The sequence below is a fragment of the Choristoneura fumiferana genome, chromosome 3 (genome assembly GCF_025370935.1).
Source record: "Choristoneura fumiferana chromosome 3, NRCan_CFum_1, whole genome shotgun sequence".
In the NCBI taxonomy this organism is placed as follows: domain Eukaryota; kingdom Metazoa; phylum Arthropoda; class Insecta; order Lepidoptera; family Tortricidae; genus Choristoneura; species Choristoneura fumiferana.
This window is the reverse complement of record NC_133474.1, coordinates 18332340-18356188: the sequence shown is the minus strand read 5'-3', so window position 1 is coordinate 18356188 and position 23849 is coordinate 18332340. Positions and strand designations below refer to the sequence as shown.

Sequence of the window (23849 nt, the reverse complement as noted above, 5' to 3'; positions counted from 1 at the left end):
AAAATGCTCACACATTTTTATTTATGTTTTTCATAGACATTTATTAAAAATATACAACACCAATTTAGGCGATTTTTACCTTAAAATAAATAGGTACAAACTTTGCTTAGAGTAAGTTTTTAGTCAATTTTGATTTGATAACTACAATAAACTTTGAAGTAGGTACAAAAACATAGTGACTAGAATATCGAAATACATGACTGAGTACCTAGCTGTAAATGATCACATCAAATTTATTGTTCTACAGAAGTTTATTTTAAGAATATCATTTTTTATTTAAATATACCTAGTTGGTTAAATTAAATATAAGTAGTAAATAGTTTTGAACATAAACAGTAGTAACATTTGAGCTCACAGTTAAGCGAAACAATGTTTAAAGTTTTTTCAATATTAGCCCAGAGACGAACTGCTTATAATGAAACAGATAAAATAAATCACAGTCATACTAGTATACTTACATAACTATCTTATCTTACACTTAGTTGATAAAGTAAGTATACTGCTTAAGTATTTGACACCGAAAATTACTCTATTGGCTTTAAACTAAAGCCTTGTAGCGTAATTATTAATTTAAACTTACGACGAGACACGCTCGCCGCTTTCGGAATGTAGCAAGATATCACTTCGAGTGCAGACCTATCTCTAATTGACACATAAACTCGTCCCGCTTAGCTCTACGATTAAATTTCTGGAGTTCGATTCGGTAGTTTTCTGGGTAAAAAATATTATTCTTATCCGTCCGTTTCCTTTGTCAATCAAACAAAAAACGTCAAAGCTCGGGGCTAAAAAAATATTAAAAGTTAGCTGTTTATTTTAAGCAAAAAAAAAAGCATTTTACATAATCAAAGTGACGTCACGCAGTCCTTAAAAGTATCGAACTTCGTGACGTCATGCTGAATTCATATTTTTTTGTTTAATTAACAAAAGAAAAAGACGTGATACTGGCCGCATTACCCTTTTGGACCGCAAGTGAGATCCGCTCCAGGATAAATACGCAGCAGCTCTTGGGTTTCCAGAAGGTATCTTAGGTTAATTCTTTTTCTTCTCTTATAAACTGTTAATTTCATTTGTTTATGTACATTAAATCATTTATACTGACGGTTTTTTTTACGAAACTACCCCATCCAGTCCTTGGCACACGAAATCCTGTATTTGACTTAGTGCCGTATATTCGTCTCTGCAATCGACGACAAACCTTTTTAGAAACTAAGAACATACTTAGGTACTTTTCCTGCTCATAGGTACCTACTGTTACCTTGACGTTACAGCTCTAGATTATTTGATGGTTTAATCGCAGGAGAGAACAATCTTTGGTATGGGGGCCTGAAGGTTGCCGTACACCGAAGAGGTTGGCTCGGGCTCGCGAGGCTCGCACGCCTCGACGCCTGCCGTGGTCTGCGGTAAAAGTTACATAATGTTTTTAATTTTTAAAAAACGGAAGATTTGCTGTTAAAAAATCGAAAACTCGAAGTTATACCTAAGCTACGAGTAAAGCAGAATAACGCCAATTTGAAATACATCAACAAAGAAAACTGTTCATCCTGAATATCGTTAAAAATATAATCTTGTATCATGGTAAAATTGACAGATATGGGAGATATTCGAGCGCTTTGACAGCTCGGTTAAACCTCATTATCCATTCGATGTTTATTAGAAGAACGAGGCCGAATGGAACGGAAGGACAAATCGCAAGAATTTTGATCACGCTAGATTTAGCATCGTATTGGCTCTAGTTTTCATACAAATTTAACACTAAGCATCATCTTTTTTTACAAGCTTTTATTTAGTTTCACCTGTCCCGTTGTGCCCGTCTGTCTGTCTGAAATCAAATCCTGCAAGTTAAATTTGACCAACTTCTAGTAGTTAGATTGACTTGAAATTTGGAATACTTATGTAAATTGCGTGACAATACAATAATCTAGTAGTGACACCCTGGTAGTCCAGCCAGGATCGTCTCCGCAGGACGGAACTCTTCAACGGTTAATAGCATCGACTTGAAATTTAGTATGCAAATGTAGTTTGGGTGACAATGCAAGTAGGTATATACAGTCAACAAAAAGTACATTCACAAAAAAAAGCTTGTATGAAAAATGTTTTTTTTTATGGTTACGTTATTAATACTTAATACTTAAAGTACTTGTCGAAACGGTAATGAGAAAAAAAAATGCCGCAAAAACGCTTAATATAACCGGACCGTAAGAAATAATTACGTAGACTCAGAAAAATTACTTTTTGTAAATCTGTTCCACCTGAAATCATTCATTTCATCATCATCATCATGACTATAATAATAAATGGTTTAAACTATACTTTCTCGTGTTTATATTCTGTTCCGTTGTCCAAGAGATAACAGTGACAGAATTTCTTGTGATGTGACAGTCTATAAAATAATGGGCTTGTATCTACGACAAAAATGTACGCTCGATGAATTTTAACTACAGAAAACATATGGAAACTCATGGTTTTACAGAATTGTCCAGGGGACGTTACCTGACGAGGTACAAGAAAAAGTTTATTTAATTACCCAAATCATGCCTAAATACACTCACAAACACTGGTCACCTTGTTTTCGGAGACGACGGAGAGTTTCCTGCGCGAGAGCGCGCTGGGCGCGCGCAGGCGGCGGCCGTCCGCGCTGCCGCTGGACAGGCTCGACGTGCGACGCCGGCGCACGCCGCCCGCCTCGTCGTGATCGTGTAGGCTACCCGACTTCCGAGCCTGCGCCAAACACTGGTATGAACGCGCGCGGCGGGGCTCCTATGTCTTGCCAGTCAGGCAGCTAAAGCTACCTAACGAATTTACAAGGACAAAGCTATATAGTGTATTGTATTGAAAAACTCTTTATTGTGGATAAAAAACACATGAAAATAACAGTAAACAAGAGAAAGAGATGTACAAAGGCGAACTTATCCCTATTTAGTGAATTTATGTACAAGTATAAGGATAAATTCGTTAGATAGCTCTACAGCTATCTATCTAGCTAGGCATCTACATGCCTGAGGTGGTTTAGGTGGTAAGGACGTAGTGAATTGAATTTCCACTTTTTTAGTGGACAGAGGTGGGGGAGGGAGGATTTTACAAATAGGGAAATAATTAGCATGCTTAAGAGATGAGCTATGAAGGAATTGCCTTAAAGCTGTGACAAATTCTAGCTTTTAGTGGATTTGTACTCCATAAAATTATATTCAAAATAACTCAGGAGTCGTTACCCTGGCAACAAGCTACACTAAAACGTTGATTGTCACAGGTACTCTAAATAATTAAACATCGCTATCAACGTTCGAATTTGTTTATAAATAATAGACCTGTCGATCAGCCATGCGTTGGTTGACTTGCCGCGCGGCGTTCTCCCGTATGATCTGGTCGGCGCGCAGTCGCAGGATGCGCGCGGCTTCTTTGTGGTGGCGCAGCGCCCCGTACAGGTCGTTGCGGGACAGGGCGAACAGGCTGGAGTACCCTCGAGACCTGGGGGAAACGATCCTGAAGCGTCTGATACTTCTCGACTGTCAACGATTTGGCGAAGTTGAGGAATGAAATGCGTCTCAAACCAGTTACGTACGAGCTGTTAGATGCCAAACTTAAAATTTGTGACATCGCTTCATAGCACGAACACCATCGTCTGCTTACTATTTGTGTTTACAAAAAAAATCAGGCTGTATAGATAGAGCGAGGTGCTTAACAGTTGTGCGTTGACGTTGACATTGACAAAACGTCGAGATACCTCTCTCCTTAAAAGAGAGAGCAAATGTATAGGTCTATATTCTCTTGTGCTCAGTGATAACTTTGTGGACACGGAACACTTAGAGAATCACACCCTTGGACAAATTGCATTGTACTGCTTGGTACAGATTTTAAGATTGTTTGCTAAGTTGATTCCGAATATGTATAAGAGTAATGATGAAATGTACGAATTAATGTTAGTTAGTTGAACCATTTATTCCACTAACTCAATTTGAATGTTTTAAATCACAGCAATGATATATACCAAAAGTAAGCAATCATCATTTGTTTGGTTCTAATTTAAAGATAACGGAATACATTTCAGATTAGTCCCTAAGTGGGCGCCAGTAAAATATTTTTTATACTAGATAAATATTAAGACTACCAATACTAATAAGAAGTTTTACAACAATAATATTAAAAAGTTTATTGCAGAGCAGAGTCCACATATTGTTATGTCATGTTTCATGTCAAAATAATCCCATATTTGCGTAGTTCTAAGTTACCTGACGGTTGCAGTTCGTCGTCTCATGCCGTTGATGCCGAGCAGACTTATTTCTCCGAATACAGAACCTTCGCCCAACGTCGCTAGCACTTCGTTCTCATCGTGTGACATCACCTGTCGACGAAATGAGATTTTATTGAAAAAGAAATACAGACCAAATGACAAAGTGGGCTTATTTTGAAATGGGTCGTGGGGGTTTAATTTTTTTATCAGCTAAGATTAGGTAATTGACCACCAGGTGAGGTCGTCTCGCATTAAGAATGATCAGTACCTATTACCGTTTTATTGCATAAAATAGGCATGCCACTTTTTCGAGGCTAAAAGAACACTGTGGAACAATGCCATTTTTTCAAATGCGTTGGTTTTCAATACTGATTGTTTAGTTGGTTTGATACTGTGTATGTTCATCATCATCATCATCATCATCATGTCAGCCGAAAGACGTCCACTGCTGGACATAGGCCTCCCCCAAGGCTCTCCACTCAGACCGGTCTTGTGCTTTTCGCATCCACCGCGATCCCGCCTACTGTCTATGTTATGTATTTGCAAATTTTCTTGTCAATACCACAAATAAATACATAGTTGCAGGTGAAGTCAAAAGTGAAAAGTAAAAAAGATGGGGATTGGTAGATAGGCACTAGTCCCACCGCCGGCGAGTAGTGAGAAGACTGTTTTTACCCGACTGCCCGAATTAGGGCTATGTTTTTATAGCTTATGTATGTGTCCATTTCCTTGGGACCTCGCTGGTACATTCAAGTCACGACCAATTCAAAAATTCTTAGTAATGGGTTCCTTTCCTACTTGTAAGTTAGCTACCTACTTGACAGAGTTCTAGATCACAAGATTTATTTCTTCTTTTTTTTTTCAAGGCAGTCGGGTGTATTGATTTTTATCTCACCGCCCGAAGGAGGTTTATGTTTTTCGAGCGTATGTATTTATTTTAAATTTATTGTTTTTTAGTATGAAAATTTTATCGATTTTTCGATATTTTTCATATCAATAAACCCTCTTTTTTATTCGCTGGTGGTGGGACTAGTGCCCTAGGCTCGGTCGTTGGTGTATACATATATAGCGGGTACTCAACTCACGTAGCACTCGCCGGTCTTGATGATGTACATCTGGTGTCCGGCGTCGCCGCGGCGCACGACCACGTCGCCGGGCAGGAACGACACCGGCCGCAGCTGCAGCACCAGCGCGCGCAGCAGCGAGTCCGAGCAGTCGCGGAACAGCTGCACCTGGAGAGCGAGGGATATCTATACACGACGTGTTCTTTTTGACTTGATTCCTAAGTGCTTGTTATGGCCTAAATTGAAGATGTTTTGTCTTTTATTGACTTTCGTTAACTTAAAGGGAACATTCAAATGAAGTTAAATCCTCCAGGATACTGGTGGATTAACTCTTACTGTTTAAAAATAATAATTAACTAATTAAGTATGCGCGGTAGAACGAAAACTTTTAAAGTCCGTAGTGTTTTGATTCATACGTATTTAGCAAAAGAAGATAAAGAAGTGAGTTTTTCATGTCTCTCTTTATGTCATGTCAATGTCACTCATTAAATTTCTGAATTTTACAACATGACCTTTAGCAATAACTGTGCATTTAAATTAATACGGCTGGAAAAAAAAAAATTGTTTTTGGATATAAGGTTCATTATCTATCAGGTAGTTTCTATAGATCAATGAACTGAGCCATCTATCGAAGTTAACGAAAATCAATAAAAACACGGTGCAGTGTCAGTGTCAGATAGATGTTCGAGTAAGTTTCCGAACTTATAGCTTAGATAAGCTTTTCTCTCATGGTCACCTAAGTTCACGTCCTTTTCCGATCATCGCACGAGAATAGCTCACTTACTGAAACTTGCAGGTAAATCGAGTGAATAGCTATTACTGAACCGGTGAGTTACATCATCAGCCTCGTCTGCACATACTATCAGGTCAGTCGCTGGTCAGCTTTAGAACAAAAAACAAACCTTGCTCAGAGTTTCCATATGCACAGCTAGTGCCACGTCTCGTTTCATGTTGTATGGCAAAACATTCAGTATGTTGGCTTCATCTGTTAATTAGAGCAACATTTAAATTAAATACAGCGTTCCCACAGCTGGCCCCATATTGGGCGCCAATTAAAATTACTAGCCATTCTGAAATTTCAATGGGAAAAAAAACTGGATTTATGATTTATAGGTATAATTTTGTAAAATTTATCACCAAAGCATTTCTGTTCATTCCACGTGTAGTTAAACCAGCAAGTGACGCGCTGTTGGAGACTCGCTGGCATGTTCAGTTGGCGCAGGTACCGCGTACATCCATCGACAGTCTTGCGATATTCTGTCTGGAAATAATATTCTTCATAGTTACTCTTAAACCAATTTGCTAAGTTGGGTATGAGTATTTGGGCAGACTTTTTACTGTAACCTTTGCAATGTTTCAAAAAGAGATGAATATTCAGTACGATTACATAGAAGAGTTTTGATGCATTAGATTGAATGTTCAGTGGGAAATTAATTATCAAAGAGTAATAAAATGAGTTTACAAAGTTGTATCTAAGTATCATTTAAGATGTGGACGAAATATCGGTAACTGTACCGACAACTAGCATACAGATGCAGAGAAAAGGTTGTAGAGTACTAAACCTGCACACCTTCGCCATCGTATGTACTCGTAGATCATTTTGAACTCCTTATCGCTTGTCCACTTCTAGTACAGACTGAACTGCAGAATGCATACGATACGATATTATTCATACATACTCATACATAACTATAAATTAGCTTACTTTAGCTCTGGTGGCAGTCGCGATGATATCCCGAATTTGTCCAATGAGCAACGCGAACACGAATACTCCCATCAGCCACGCCGCTGTCATGAACAGATATTCCGAAGGATTCTCCGGCTTCGGATTCTTTCCTACAATGAAACAGAAATACTCAGTAAATTACTGGAACAATTTTATCCCAACTTGAGGTACCTAGCTCGCATCACTTGAAACCAGACACTAGTGAAAAACAGTAACAGCTTTCAAAATAATGTGGTCGACACCAAATTATGGCTTATCTCAAGAACTGGTAGGTACTCGTAGGTATAAGAGAAAAAATTGTATAAGTACTTAAATTAAGTATGAAACTACGGACAGTGTGGAGAAGAACTTAAAGCATATCAGAAATATCAGCAATTCAACATATGAAAGACTGTTTCTTCAATCAGAGGCTGCTATATCAAATATTAGTTTGAAGGTCCTTCTGCCTATCTAACTGCAGCTAATTTCTGCTTACACAGGTTCAGGGGCCCCCGTGAGGCCCTATGTATATCTATGTATCTATTTGATACGGCTGATACAGCCACGCAGCAGAGGTTACATCCGTGCTTCTCAAATACCTTACTTGCAAATACAAATCTCTAGCATCTTACCTATAGAAGTGGCTGTCTTAGTAGCAAAGTAGAAGCACCGTATGTACGCGCAGCCTTTGCCGTCGTAGACCCAGTCGTTGCTGCCTATGCCTTCGTAGTCGCTCATCATGTAGTAGGCACACGCGTTGATGTGGATTAAGTAGAATATGTAGAACAGGGTCTTGCCGATGCGGACCTGGTTAAGGATTTTACTGTAATATTATATGATGTTAGAAGTGAACATGAAACTACCGTGAGACTCATTCATATTAAATGATATTGTAACGGATAACTCACGTCTTAAACCGAGTTTAACTCGACATGTTTCGGGCTATTTCGTAGCCCTTCTTCTCAGGAGCACGCGACTCGGCGGCTGCCGCAACACGCACACAAATGGCCCGAAACATGTCGAGCTAAACTTGGTTTAAGACGTGAGTTATCCGTAACAATATCATTTAATATGATAGAAGTGGCCTGTGAGTTAGTGATCGGGAGAATTATAGAGTAAGTCATGACATGAGTCTAACAAATCTTACTGCTCGACACATGTGATTACGATAGCACGATGTACATATATTCAGTAAGTATGTTGTCTTAAAGTTAATTGATAATGGATAATTTAGTTTGTATTATTATTACTAACGAAAGAATTAATGACGTAGGTAGTGGAGCACTTACCACATATGGCGATGACAATACTCTATCCAAAGCTAGGTTAAACTCCCAGAAGGTCTGCAGTTTCAACAATCGCGGCAGGCGCAATATCACCATTTGCGTACCGAAGTGAATGTACAGCAAGTCCAGCGGCAGAAGGGAAACTACATCGAACTGTAAATAAGAGACAGTCGTATATGAATCAAGATGCACTTCCAAGTAATAATGAGGGAACGAAAGAATAGTTTTTTTACATATAACTGACCGTGATTAACCCCCTATCTCACCTGATGTTAAGTGCAGAGAGGCTTCTGGGAATATTAATGTAACTGGCGTACTTTGATCAATTCCACGGCAGGCAGCGCTAGTTTGCGCCGCAGTAGTGCGCCGCCAGCCCCCGCAGCACGGTAGGCAGTTCAAAGCGCTGCCTACCCTGGAATTGACCCAATGCACGACTATACCTTCCGCCGTCTAACTTTGCCTAAAAGTTCATTGCCCCGACTAGTACCACAAAAACTATAAAGGTGTAATTCCAATAATTGAATAGACACTATACCTTTATGCGATTCGAACACAATCCGGGAGTAACGTAAAGATGTCGAATAAAAAATGCGTCAAAACTGAGTATTAGTAATGAACTTTTAGGCAGATTTATATGGCGCGTGGTATAGTTACTTCACTACTTTCATTCGTCCGCTGAAAGTTGCGTCATGACAATGTAGTGATATTTTTCCAATGAGTGGGACCTCAAGAAGGTCCGGTAAATAAGGTATTTTATCTATTTGTACAAGCCCAATTAACAGTACAAAATATAAATAATTACCTTATACTGCAGCTTCTTTCTATAATTCTTCCTCGTTTCCCCTGGATCATCGACCCAGAAGCCCTCATGCAGGTACATTAGCCTCGGTTTTATCAAAGCCACATCGAGCAAATACACCAAATCGCAGCAATAGTCGGCTATCATCCAATGCAACGTATTATCAGGGGTTTGGTAAGGAAACGCGGTACGTAATGCGATGACCCAAGCGTTGTAAGTGTAGCAGCATGTTACCAGGAGCAGCCATATGATGTAGACCTTACCTAGAAGTTACATTCTGTTATAGTTAGTTATCGAGTAAGCATGGTTTACTTAGAAATCTGGTAGTTACCTACAATGTAGTATAAAGTATATTATTATGGATTCTATAGTGTAACCAAGGGTCAGAAGAACGCCCTTCATTTGACTAGTATGTTAATAATAATGACAATCTAAGTAAGCCCTATTTATGAGTCAACAAAGATCGCTCACAGTCTACGTAGTCATTGGAACATTATTTGGGGGTAGAGTTCAAAAAGTGTGCTACTTGATATGCACACGTAAATCATTTGATCTAGCAGCTGAATTGAAATTTCGGGATTTTTAAAAATTCCCGTGGGAATTCGCGAAAATTAAATCCTGGTTTTCATAGACGTTACATTAAAAGCAATCATGTCAAATTTCATGACTCTAAGCCCAGCGGTTGTTGTTTCAAAATTTTATCCTATACCGAGGGAATATCGGAATAAAAAGTAGCCTAAGTATGTTTTATTCCAGATGTCCAGCTATCTACATATCAAATTTCATCCAAATCCGTCCAGCCGTTTCAGCGTGAAGGAGTAACAAACATACTCACTCACTCACTCACTCACAAACTTTCGCATTTATAATATTAGTAGGATTTAGTAGGATTGAAGTAGGATTACGAAAAATTTAGTATGAGTATAATTTCCGTGTTACACGGAACTTTTTCCAATTCTCGATTTGTGTGGTTGATATCCAATTAACATACTTAGGGGCGGATTCACCATCCATTGATTAGTGTTAACTGGCGGTTAGGTGTGATGGCGTCTCTATTTGTTTTGTTCGAATAGACGGAGACGGCATCACATTAAACCGTCGGTTAACGCTAATCAATGGATGGTGAAACAGCCCCTTAGTCCAATTTTTTGAACTCCACCCCTAATAATGTAACATCCTAAGGAGTTCTGTGGGTATCTACCTACTGGGCGATTCCAAAAAAGTGGCACCTCAACCTGTCATTTAGTTTTTGAATAGAAACTATGCTCAAATTGTCGTTTTCAGAAAAATAAAAATGTTCACAGGTAAAACCAATCTATTACACAAAGGCCAGGCCTTTTTATTTAATTTAAATGTATCAGTTTAATAAAAAAAAAATAGATAGTGCCAGTTTTTACTGTAACCTGTCTTGTCCAAACGCGACACTCTTCGAGTTTTAGTTCTTTAGTTTATTCGTATACGATTTTATGTTAAAAAAATATAGCGCTATATGACAACAGGAATATAACTGTATTAAAAATATATTGCACGGATTTTATATATCATTTTAAACAACAATATCCACGCCCGAAATTTGTCCAGCGATTTTTTTTACTGTTACCTGTGTGTTCACAGTACAGCATCTCACTCACACAGAGATATCATTTGTAGACCATAAATCGCGGCAAAACATTCCGTCAGTATCCATCTAATCGCCAAACAGAGCATTTGCGGCCGTACGAATGTAGTTTTGTAGCGACAAGTGATCGAAGGCGGGAATCCGGAGTTTGTAACATGTATGTTAACTTTAACTTGTCTTGATTATTTGACGATATTGGTATGGGACTTTTTTTACTTATCTAATTAAAATGTTCTATATACTCATATCTGATTGCACTGAGAGTGAGGCATTAATATTATTAATGGTTTTTAAGTAATTGTCTACTATATCTACTTTTCACTGTAACCTGTGTCACTTTCACTTGTGATAAATATACAGGTTAAAGTGACGTTAAAGTAATAAATAATTTTGAGTGGCATTTACTAATTCGCTATTCGGGTATCTTAGTACCTAAAGTTGTTGATATGCTGACTTGTTCACTTGGTGATTTTTAACGGCCGCAATATGTTCCTTTTCCCTCTCAGTTATTGTTCTTTTCGTCTGTCCGATATAGGAACTACCGCAACTGCAATCAATCTTATAAACGCCCGGTGTGTTTGGAAGGGATCGACATCCTTGGGTGTCCTAATATGCCTCGCGACTTTGGACAAAGGTGTGTACACTACCTTGATGGAATACTTGCCTAGTTGCCTACACTACAACGGCTCCAACTTTGTCCGTGACTCCTTTCGTATAAGACATATACCTACGCAGGTTGCCTAGCTACATCAGGATGTTTGGTTCTACGTTTCCTTCTTGGCTGCCATTTATTCACCTTATTTCCGTTACACTTTAGTACCTCCTGAACATGTCTCAACTCGTCCTCAATGCCCTATTTTGCAATGAACTCGTAACGGATGAGGAGATGTCTGGGATGGTGGTGAGACGATGTGTTCAGATACCTATCTATGTGCGTCAGCTTCCTATCGACGGTAGGTATATGTCAAAGAACCATCCACTCTTGCTTTTTCCTTTACATCAAGGAAAGGTAATGTATGCCCCTCTTACAACTCATAAGTAAAAGTACCTAATCTTTGTATGAATGGAATTGAGATATGCCAGAAACTGTTCCACTTCAGGTTTACCACCTTTCATAACGCACAAAACATCATCGACGTACCGCTTCCACAATCTTACATTCCACGCATGTAGATCTATTAAAGTCTCAAAATGTGCCATCCAGATATTGGCTATCACCGGTGCCACGCGACTATCCATAACAACGCCATCAATCTGCAGATCTGTAGCTAGGACTCTAACATAATATCATTCTCATATAACTTCCCCCAAATCATCTCACAGCATTCTTTAAGAGGAACATTTGTGAAAAGCGACGCCACATCAAAACTCACCATAACGTCTTCCGGTTCCAACTTAATGCTGCTGAGAATTTCAAAAATTGGCGAGAATCTTTAACGTAAGATGACGTTTTCCCCTCAAGCGGCCACAACATCGATGCTACGTTTTTCGAAGTTGTAAGTAGGAGAAGCAATTTGACTTACGATAGGTCTTAAAGGCAGTTCTATTTGTCTTCGACTTGTAAAGGCGCTCAAAATCATCACCGTCAAACAAATCTTTGTAGTCTGACAACAGTCCTTATACGGCGCGTAAATCTGGCCGTAGGGTTGTACGACACTGGCTTATAAACCTGATCGTCATCCAACAAATTCCTTTAACTCTCCGTAATCATTAGAGTCCATCACCACAGTGGTATTACCCTTGTCCGGTTTAAGTACAGAAACCTCCTGGTTCTTCCTAATATTCCTTAAAGCCAAACGCTCTTCCGCAGTGACATTCAGTGACTTTCTCGCCAACAAACTGTAATATCAGTTTGGCGACTAGATATGTACAGTAAGTTAGTGTATGTAAACCTATGAGAAATAAATTAAAAAATTGTTTTTCGGTAAACTGTCCCTTCTTAAAATAACCGCAACATCTTGCCTTAGAACATCGGCGTCACTCAAAGTCACTTTATTGCGCATTATCGCTTCTTCCACGCTACTGATTACGGTTCCATAAGGAATTCGTTTCTATGTCAAAGCATAATTCAACCCCTTCGCCTCTTGATATCTACTCTTTAGTACATAATCTGTAAAATTTTACTTTAACTTCTAATGTTTTCTCTATGTACTAAACTGCGCAATGCAACTTTAACCTGCATCTCCAAAACTTCAACACGCCACAATTTCTATATTTATATGAATTTTGCGGTGCCCTTTACAAATATGCCCCAATTGTATTATTTAAAAAATATTTTTCATACTCAATTGGTAAAACTGGCCCATTTTTTTTTACAAAAAACTTTAACCTGCCGGTGCCACTTTTTTTGGAATTAGCCTACTAATGAAACAGGGTTAAGTTTGTAAATTCCTACTTTTAATTGTAACTATGGAACGGAATGATCGAACGGAATGATATTTTTTTTTAATTGATTTGTGAAAATCCCCGTTAGATAACTCGAAGAGTAAAAGAAGCGTGAGTTAGGAAGTAGGCTATCTCGTGGGAATCGAGAGCCACCGCTACCTCGTTTATCAACAAGAGTTCTTGCTAAACCTATTCTTATGCAAACCAAGCAAATTAATTGTTTAGGTAAGTATTGTTTCTAACCTTGAGGGTCTATAGGAGTGAAGGGATCGCAGAAACTCGGCAACTGTAGGAAGCCCCTGCATTTCTTACGAGACGGAGAGTTTGGCACCGGACTTTGTGGGGATTCAAACACTGGCGGTTTCTTCTCCGGTGGGGACCTTTAAATGTTTGATATTTGTACATTTACAGAAACTTACGAAATAAAGCGGTTCGGTTCGGTTCGGCTAGTTTCGATCTTTTCGGTATATGTTTTTCATAGGTGTGCTTGTGTTCACGACGGTGGGTTCACGGCGGTGGTGGTGCTGACAGTGGCGGTGCGCCATCGCACTCACCTATGAAAAAGATCTTTCGAAGAGATTGGAACTAGTCGAACTGTTTCTGGCTAATAAGCGTAAGTTGAAGTTTTTTAAATATATTTCATTATAACTTAGTAATATAAAGAAACTTCTAAAAAAATCGGTAAAGTGTGAGTTAGACTCGCACACCGAGGGTTTTTGAGGATTATTAAAGTGCCTCCATTTTCACACATCGCCATACTTTTTTAAAATTTAGCATAGGTATAATTTAAATGCACCTTTCAGGAGGGTCATCCTTTATCATAGAGCTCTTGAAGTCCTGGAGCTCAGTATCCGTATCTAAGGTAATAACTTTTGATTTAAGTTCATGCGGCGGAGTCGAAGGAAACAGCAAGACTTTCTTCGGCTGGATTAAAGTTCTGAAAACGCACATTTTCTTAAAATAGTTTGTACCAAAGAAAGACCAAAGAATTAAATTGTCAGCGTATTAAGTATCAACCAGTACTGCTCACCCTTTGGCTTGGCTCGTGGCATCACGAAATTGTGTTTTTGTGTCGATATTAGAATTTGTATGCGTCAACCTAAAAAAAAACAACACTTATGAAAAATTAAATACCACTCAAACTCCATGTTTGACAACATCGTATATTCAAGTTGTTTCAACGCCCCCCCCCCTGTCTGTCCCCAGGGATTCACTATCTACATAGCGTGTGTAACTTACGATGCGTGGGCTGGAGTGGCTTCAGGTGTGCACCAAGAGCCGTACGGCTTTGGATGGCCGTCGGGCTTCGTTGCCAGCTGGGGCTGCGTTGGGGACGGGTACACCGTGTGCTGTGAGGAAAAATAGCATGAGACTCATGTAGGTAAATACTTTTTTACACCAAATGAATGTTTTCTATTTCATTTTATTCTGTTCCGTTCCATTCCGTTCCATTCCATTCCATTCCGTTCCATTCTATTCTTTCTATGCTATCTATTGCTATTCTATGCTATTCTATGCTATTCTATTGCTGTTCTATTCTATTCTATTCTATTCTATTCTATTCTATTCTATTCTATTCTATCTATTCTATTCTTATTTCTATTCTATACTATAAACTATTCTATTCTATTCTATTCTATTCTATTCATCTATTCTATTCTATTCTATTCATTCTATTATTCTATTCTATTCTATTCTATTCTATTCTATTCTATTCTATCTATTCTATTCTTCTATTCTATTCTATTCTATTCTATTCTATTCTGTATACTTTTTATTCAATTAAAAGTACTGAGATAAGATACAAATGTATTTTTGATTTCATTTTACCGTAAAACTGGTGATCCTTATTTTATTTTGATTACTATTTTTTTACTGGGTGTAGGTACATAGATCGTGATTATACTTTTGAGTTCCCGAATTCAAACAAATACAGTGTGTATTTATTTCAGGTCATTTTGGTAACCCATATTTTTACATCAATAAGTATAAATCAAACTAAATTAAAATAAATAAATCAAAATTAAGTCAAATTAAATTACATCCAATTTAATTAAAATAATTTTAAGGGAGCTTAAAGTAAGGTATTTTTAAAACTTAACCATGACATTAATTTATTTAATAAATCAAAATACTTCAGTAAACTTTTGCTGTACAGAGCGTGCAAAATATTAAAATTTTAGAAATAAGTATTATAATTTATTTATGCAAAATTATTGTACCAGATATTGTACCTACTGTACCTACAGTAAATTAATTGACAAGTAGGTAATAATCAAAGTATCTGACGGCTGTCATTTACACTTACTGTATAAAAGTATAAAATTACATGTGTCGAATGTGATTAATCGTCAATGCCTAATTAAAAACTGAAATAGCATGAGAGCAAGAGATTCAGAAGGTGAGTCTGATTAGGTATCGTTGAGTTCCTCCGCGGCTATCCAAGAAAAGTTAGTTCGTGGTTATACCAGAAATACTTCGTATTTCACGCGCAAAATAGATAAGTTAAAGTAAAAGTATAAGTTCAAGTTATTTGTCTCTTTACGCCTATGTATCCATAACGGGCTTAACGACTAATAACTGGAACAATTAATAGAGACATAAACCGGTCAAAGCCTCGCTCTAGGGGTTCCGTAGCCAGTCACGCCGTGAAGCTTTCATGCCACGGATAATATTATATATCTCGTCCACTAAACGAGACTTGAATGTCCGTGACGACCTAATTTTACGTTCCCTTTTATTGAAGTCATAAACAATAAAATTATTAGTATTCCGTCCAACTATAGAGCTGTTAGGCCGGTATTCCTTTTAGCCGATTGATTTCAGACACCTACGCTTGCCGCCCGCTTGTTGTCCGGCAGTTAAGCAAGTAAGTATTTTAGTAATCGCCGTCCAATCCTATAAATCATATTTTTACAACCAAACCAACTTTGCGCCGTTCAACCACGTACCTAAAGATCGATAAATGGCACTAATTGTTCTAGTACTGCAAAAATCAATACTTGAAGTTACTAGAGTAAAACAAATGTAGGTAAGTACATTTACACCTGCTAAAATTTGTTCCTTACTTCTGTCCATTGTAAAGGTTGCCTGGAAGAGATCGCTCTGAAGCGATAAGGCCGCCTATTGCTTACCTTAGAAAATCTCTATATATATACCTGTGTTTTCTGTACTGCTTACTGTGTTGGTGTGCAATAAAGAGTTATTGTATTGTATTGTACACACTCATTTATTTATACCTACCTTTTCCAGTCTAGTGAAGTCTCGATATACACAGATAGATAGACCTAGTTGGCGCGCACCCATGGCTATTAAAGACCGTCCGTTCCGTACTGTAATGAATAATTGTTTGTGGCCACAGAAGGAAAGCACTTAGCGGTGCTTTGGTATTCAAATCACAATGACTAGAGGTTAATTCACCGCGCCCTTGAGTCACCGCGTCCTATTGGCAAGTCAACTGACGGTAATACGATAACAATGATGGAGGTACAGGGTACAGGTACTAATGCTAAAGCAAATGTAAATATTTAGTCAATTCCTAAGTAATAGAGTGACACCAAACAATGGTATGTTGCGTGGGGCGACAAACATTCTAAGTAAAAGCACTAATTAAGAGGTTATACTTTACGCGCAATCAATCGTATCTCTCCTACTTGCTGCAATAAAATAAAATATCGAGCTAAAACCGATTACGTATTTTGCTTTATTTTGGTTAGTTACTTAAATAATGCCAGATTCAAAAATTTATGAGGGACGTAAAAACTTTTTGAAAATCAGGACATTAAGTAATCTCCTCCTCCTCCTGCAGGACCTGCTTTTATTTCAATTTCAAAATTTGTTATTGTAGCGGTAAAATAAAAATACACACGTGTACAAATGTCACCTATCAATTTATTACCGTTTTTAAGGCACATCTCTGTGCGACGGACAGACGGACATCGGGTACGAAATCCTGAAAAGTACATAGTATTACATAGACTATAACCGACGTTTGATGAGTAAATACCTATGTATAGTCGAATAAAGTCATCTCTAGGTCTATAATTTATACTAAGGGCCTATATGCCCTATATGAAACCAAATTATGTTTGAAAGTAAAAGCAACATAATCGACGAATAGGAGTCCTGAATATTCCATTTCATTAATCATACCGATTACCTAGAGCAATATGTCAGTTTTATGTAAACAACGTAATTAATGGAATTAGCCTATGGCGTCACTAATGGCGCTTCATTAAGAGTCTTGAAGAGGTCCCTTACTAATTTCAGGCGTAGCGCTGTAGCACGCGAAAATGTATTTTAACTAAATTAAACATTGAAAGTCTCGAAAACAGAATTGATGGAGTCCCTGTGTGTATAAATTAGAACCCATATTATGAATTTTTGTTACCTATGTACATTGTTTGTTTCTAGGGTTCCGTAGATGTAGTCGCACGGGGAGCCCTAGAGTTAAATTATTATCATTAAGAGAAGTTTCCCTGCCGGCCGCGCGGCCGCGTTAGGTATTCGTTTGGGATATTCGCTCTGAAGCGATAAGGCTGCCTATTGCTTACCTTAGAAAATCTCTATGTATATACTTGTGTTTTCTGTACTGTTTACTGTATTGGTGTGCAATAAAGAGTTATTGTATTGTATTGTATTGCTGTCTTTATCGCTCGTGACATAAGCGCTCGCAGCCGTCCCCCCCATGCCTTCCGCAACGACGTCCGTAATTTATATCGAGATAGCTGTAGGCTTTTCAAGATTTGGGCGGTTGAATTTTTGGTTTCGTTGTCCTCATATTATACGAAAAGTATAGCACAGAAATCAATGATACTTTACAATCAAGATATTCATTATATTTTCTATGCCTGTGGTTTTTTAGATTTTTGTAAAAAATGCTTTATTAGTCTGTAATTCTCGTGCAAAGTTGACATCTTTTTTTTGTCGACTTTTGAGCTCACATTTATATGAAAATCTGAAAAACCACAGGCATAGATAATTAATTCTAGTCCATACTTACAAAATTTCATCTATTTCTGTTGCCTAGTTTTCAAATGAGACCGGGACTACGTTTGTATGGAGAATGGAACAAAGAGACTTCTCTTAAAGTTTCGCCTAGAGACTATTAGTGCTAAAAAGCTGTAATTTTGCATGAGTATGTGTATCTACGTGGAAAAACTGATAAAAATAAAAAATAAAATAGGTTTTCGGATTGCCTAACGAAAATGTTCTCTCCACGCTACTGCCCCATACATACCTACAAACAAATAGGTACACAAAAAGTTAAGTCGTTGTTATATGTTACATGTTATATCTATATACAGTCTTCAGTCTACTCTGTATACTGTATATGTAGACAAATTAATTTTAGTAAAAGTTAAACTTGCAATATCAGAGTCAATTAGGTAACTTTTAAAATTGAATATACGGGTCAGTCGGTGCAATAGTATCTCTGTTTCGAACTAATGCGTCCTCAGAGATGCTCTTTTTTAGGGTTCCGTAGTCAACTAGGAACCCTTATAGTTTCGCCATGTCTGTTCCGTCTGTCTGTCTGTCCGTCCGCGGCTAAGCTCTGAGACCGTTAGTATACTAGAAAGCTGTAATTTGGCATGAATATACATATCGGTCACGCCGACAAAGTGGTAAAATAAAAATAATTAAAAACTTTTTAGGGTACGTAAAGTGGGGGTGTTCTTTTTTCTCGGCTAACCCTATAGTGTGGGGTGTCGTTGGATAGGACTTAAAACTATTGGGTGTTGACCGGACGATTATTCGATTCAGTGACCTGTTTGCGAAATATTCAACTTTAAAGTGCTAATTTTCATCAAAATCAAGGGTCCCGCCCCCTCTAAATTAAAAAAACAGGATGGTGGTAAATACCTACAAGTAAAATTATAACGGCTAAGAATGCTTGACAATTATTTTGATAGGGTACTCGTATCTGTTCTAGCGAGAGCAAAGTTTTTCATTCCGCGGAAAGTGCGTGAAGCCATCGAGATTAGTCGTCATCCGAATTTTAACCGGGATAGTGGTTGGACGGTACCTCCGAGTTGGAAAACGGTGTTAAATACTCGTGCTGTGTCATCGGTGTGTGTGAACGTACCTTTACAGAGCGATGTTGTTAGTGTTGTGTGCTACCCTACATTTGACAGTTGTATTGAAAATGATGATGAAATCGCTGTGTGCCGGTGTCAGTTTCGTCGGGTAGTCGCGCGAGCAGAGGCGGCGCGCAGTGCGCGTGTTGCAGCAGCCGCCGAGTCGCGTTGCTCCGAAGACGAAGGGCTACGGATTAGCCCGAAACATGTCGGGCTAAACTCGATTTAAGACGTGAGTTATCCGGGTCAATATATTTAATATGAGTGAGTCTCACGGTAGTTTCATGTTCAAAATTATTAGCAATTAAAGAGTTATATCGTTTACCTTTACTTGCCCGAATCACATTTGCCCGAATTTCACTTGCCATACCAACGTTTGGCATAAAATATATAGAACCGTGCTGTTTTCAGGATTTTTTTAAATGTCATCATATAGAATGCAGTAGGTTAGGTTAGTTTAATATCAACTCTGAAAAAATTACTATTTCAGTAATAAATTACTTTATGGCAAATGAAAATTCTAGAAAACAATACATTCGGGCGTATGAAATTCGGGTAAACGATAGAGAACCATAAAATATATCTAAACTTGGAAGATTCCGTACACAATACAAAATCCTTAGAAAAATGTTACTTAATTTTTTCGTAATGGCTACGGAACCCTATCTTGGGCTTGTCCGACACGCTCTTGGCCGGTTTTCAACCGACTTCGAAAAAGGAGGAGGTTCTCAATTCGGGTGTATGTTTTTTTTGTACCTATGTTTGTTACGCGATAACTCCGCCAATTGTGAGCCGAATTTCAAAATTCTTTTTTAGTCCTAAAGGACATACTTCCGAGGTGGTCCCACGGACACCAAGTCAGGATCTGATGATGGAATCCTAGAGAAATCGAGGGCAACCTTCGAATTTTTAAAGCACACCTATAGCGATTTTGGCATTTTTAACACCAAATCAAGTATTTACTTTCAGAAAGTATCATTTGGTGAACTGCACCTGATGATGAAGACCGTAGATACCGGTACTCTGTTATAAAATAATATAACTGTACCGTGTTTGAGATTAATGGATTTTTTTTAACAAAAAACGGAGTCGACGTCAAGGACCTTGAAAATAAAAAGTAGAGTCGGTTGTTAAAATATTCCGGGTGACCTTAATCCACTTTTTAAAGCGATAAACGAAAACAACAGGTGGATTTGTCGATTTTATCAATTCATTTATTGATAATTAAAAGTCTAGATCCATATTCAACTATTGATCACCAAGGATTGGGTTTGTTAGGTCCTTGACAGTAATGATATGGAATGCGTCGATAATTGGTTGCGGTTTACAAAATTTCACAGTATTGAAGGCAGTGCTAACTCGCGCGAAATGTGTGTGTAAGGCCATTATTTCAATAATGACATAATAAACTAATCTATTACGCATCCCTATTTTCACAAGGTCAGTATCAACTCTATGTTCCGTATAGTCGAATTGGAATTCTGTGATTTAACAAAATGCAATTTTCTGGGATAAAAGCTACCCTAGGATCCCAGGGCCTCAAACTATATCTATATCAAATTTCAGCGGTTTAAGCTTTGTAGAGAATACACAGACAAACAAACAGAGTTACTGTTGCATTTATTTACTCAGCGGCACAAAATTTGGCTCTCTCTCTACATACAAAAATTATCTATTACTGCATACATTTGAGGGCCAGATTTTTTTCCGCTCAGTATATTAGGATTTATGTAAATAGTAGGATAGATGGACGTTTTTGATGTCTTGTACCTCGCCCACGTTATATGAAACTACAATGTACTTGTATGCCGACGTAGCCTAATGGAAATGTGTATTGGAATTAGGAGGTGGAACCTTGCCGCAGTATTTGAGGAATGGGGTGTCACAGCAAAAGTTTTGATGATTGAACCCTAATGTCACGGGCAGGGTAGAGCAAGAAGAAGAGATCCCTGAAATAAATGAATATACAAGAATGGTTCGAAAGATACAAGATAAATAAGATAGAGCCGTAGTTATTCATGTTTTGAGCACCTGCGATTTCAATAGATAGGTACTTATAATTATAATAATCTGAACAAATGGAATGATTTTCACATCACAGGATTGCTGACTTCGTTCGTTATTTATGAAACGATTAGGTTACTAATTTTGAAGAACAAAATAAATACTTTACTAAGTAGTATTAATAACATAAGTATAAGTTAGGGGGTCGTCTTAGCGATCTACCATCTCGAAAGGCATCGAATTATTTGAGGAGGGGCGTCTTACGGGGTTAGACGTAAAACGCCAATTACGTAAAGAAAGACCTAAGTCCTCCTAACCGTATACATACAACTCAGCTGGGCAACTGTACTGTCACGCGTGTAGGAGAGTATTTAAAAGTAAATCGGCCTAGCCAGCCATATCAGAGCCCACAATAGACGTTTTAATTAATAGGATAGTTTTGTGGGGTCGCCGTCACCGAAACCGATGAGGAGGACTATACTATACTATATTAACATAAGTACCATGTAAGCATACAAAACACTCGTAAATTAACTGGCCGTGTAACTAATTACTTACCACGTCAACTTTAATTTCCATTTTCATTTGTAAGCACAAAAACAGAACTATCTTTCCAGTTAATTAATTTATTTAAGCCACACAGAACTTAGGTAAGACGGAGAAATTTTCGAAAAATAGTTCGTGATATGTTCGTTAAGTATTTTTCCCGCGAATTTTCCAACGCGTGCGAGCTGAGCGGAAGTTTTTGTGCCACTGTTCATTCCATTCGATTAGAACTCGGGGCTAGTTTAGTTCGGCCACAATAACAGAAGGCGTGAACCGCCTGTTGAATCAAATTGAAAATACATTTTATTGCTTAGTAAATGTAATATTAGCGTTTAAATAGGAATTGGAAAACAATTTGTGGGCTGAAATAATGTTACAGTGAATAACCGCAGCTTGCTTGCAGGATAAGTAGCATAGTGTCAACGTTTGCTACTATTGATTGATTAGGCCGTTTTGAAGCGCGAAAAACAGCATTTTATATGACTTACTTAAGTATAATTTGATCTGCTGTAGAAGGTAAATTTTTAGGTACATAATTTTATCATATTACTCATGTGTTATGCTTTGTTAAGTAGATAGAGAAGAGCGCTGAGTACATAGCTAAAAATATATTTAAAAAAGTACAAATTAAAATATCAGTAAGGTGAAAAAGCCTGAATCTTGAACCTTTTTTACAAATAATAATGTCTCTATTGCACCCTATATTCAAAAAGTGAAGGTTTTTAAATATTAATTAATTTATAAATTTCGGTACCTAAATAGAAATAGAATTTAAACTAGATGGTAGACCGACTAGGCAACTACCTACAGATTTTTCATCTGTAATAAGCTTCACTTATTTCTGACAAATCTTATGCGTTTTTATTATAAATTACATTTCTCCAGGTTTCCATAGTGTGACATATTATCCCAAGCTCCGAGTACCGTCAACAAGAGATTAAAAACGGTCACAAAAGCTTGCTATCGCGGTTCTCAATGTAACTTTGTTTAAATCGAAAACGGAGAAATCATTTGAAATACTATCCAACTACCAAATTGACAACAATACCCTTTATTTAAGCTTAAATTGATTACTTAAAGCTTGTAGCCTGTCTGCATACAATTTTATTTTACAATTGTGGGTTGCGGTGCCGCCTCTCAAATATTGAACCTTAATTTTTTTTTTAGAATGAAACTTCACTACCTTACAGTACCTAGTTGCTGTATAAAAACTGTATAATCAGTAGCAGAAACAGGTGAGCAGTTGTGGTGCTCTAAGTGATCTTAACACTCTCTTATTACCGTGGCAGTAGAGTCGTGTATATACCTAATTTTGAGCAACATTAACCGATCATCCACTTCTGCTGCTGACAGTGCCATTAAATCATGTAATGCAATCAACATAACCTACGACAAAGGATATATTGGTACAGATAGGTACATTAACTCTTTATTGTAGAGCATTTATTTAACAGTTACATTAAGAATATTTACACGGTAAGCAATTTATGTGGTTCATTTCATTCATGGTGGTTACCTACTACACGCATTTTTTAGGTTTTGAGTCGTTAATGCTAAAAATTAGTTATCTTAGCAGCGCTACTTGAATTTCTATATGTTTCGATGAAACGGTAGCAGTTATTCCAGTTATTTCTTTCCTTTGGTATCAAATGCCATCTCGCCATTTGTATCAACCTAATCATCTACGTCACAGTCACATTCCATAACACAGTTAACAGGTAGTTCTCGTAGCTACAATCATAATACGCATACCATGTCCGAATTACATTCTCTAGTGATCGCTAAGCAAAATGAGTATATTAAGTCTATAAACGGCTCACCCGTTTCTCGAAAAAAAACATCCCGTAACGTTATACGTGGGTTGGGTGGCTCAACTATGGTGATATTGATATTATTTACTAATTAAATCTAAATATAACTCACCCTCTTCAGCAAACGTAGCTTTTCTAGCACCATAATTTCACTTTAAATTATCTAACACCGCGTTCATTAGCATATTTCTCATCAACGCCATCCAAATGGGGACAAAATCAAAGACTTGTGCCGATATCATATCACTTGTCAATTTTATTGCCGTGAACGATTTTGAACCGGACTAAATTGAAATGATGCTTTTAGATTGGACTTACTGGGATTG

General features: G+C 37.7%; 1 protein-coding gene across 3 annotated transcripts; it reads right to left on the bottom strand.

Moving 5' to 3' along the window:
• Nucleotides 1-23824, bottom strand: LOC141426848 (cyclic nucleotide-gated channel beta-3-like). Of its 3 annotated transcripts, none has more exons than XM_074086057.1 (16): nt 23636-23824; nt 14325-14434; nt 14116-14184; nt 13882-14022; nt 13329-13465; nt 9086-9345; nt 8287-8436; nt 7630-7804; nt 6998-7128; nt 6430-6553; nt 6195-6277; nt 5314-5460; nt 4227-4339; nt 3306-3465; nt 2563-2718; nt 1-1395 (listed from the first exon to the last, which is right to left on the bottom strand). In XM_074086057.1, the coding sequence occupies exons 1-16, from the start codon at nt 23666-23668 to the stop codon at nt 1288-1290; spliced, it is 2097 nt and encodes a 698-aa protein (XP_073942158.1). In that variant the 5' UTR covers nt 23669-23824; the 3' UTR covers nt 1-1287. The 3 variants fall into 3 exon arrangements, with proteins under 3 accessions (XP_073942158.1, XP_073942159.1, XP_073942160.1); XM_074086058.1 differs by lacking the exon at nt 23636-23824 and adding an exon at nt 21725-21908; XM_074086059.1 differs by lacking the exon at nt 1-1395 and having other exon boundaries at nt 2701-2789.
• Nucleotides 23825-23849: the final 25 nt, after the last annotated feature.

Bases quoted from the DNA above. Each gene is read 5' to 3' on its own strand.
- LOC141426848 (XM_074086057.1), bottom strand. From the start codon at position 23,668: ATGGTGCTAGAAAAGCTACGTTTGCTGAAGAGG. The intron at 3,466-4,226 runs GTAACTTAGAAC...CGTTTCCCCCAG, and splicing joins CGACGAACTGCAACCGTCAG to GTCTCGAGGGTACTCCAGCC. The intron at 1,396-2,562 runs GTGACCAGTGTT...CTTTTACCGCAG, and splicing joins CCGTCGTCTCCGAAAACAAG to ACCACGGCAGGCGTCGAGGC.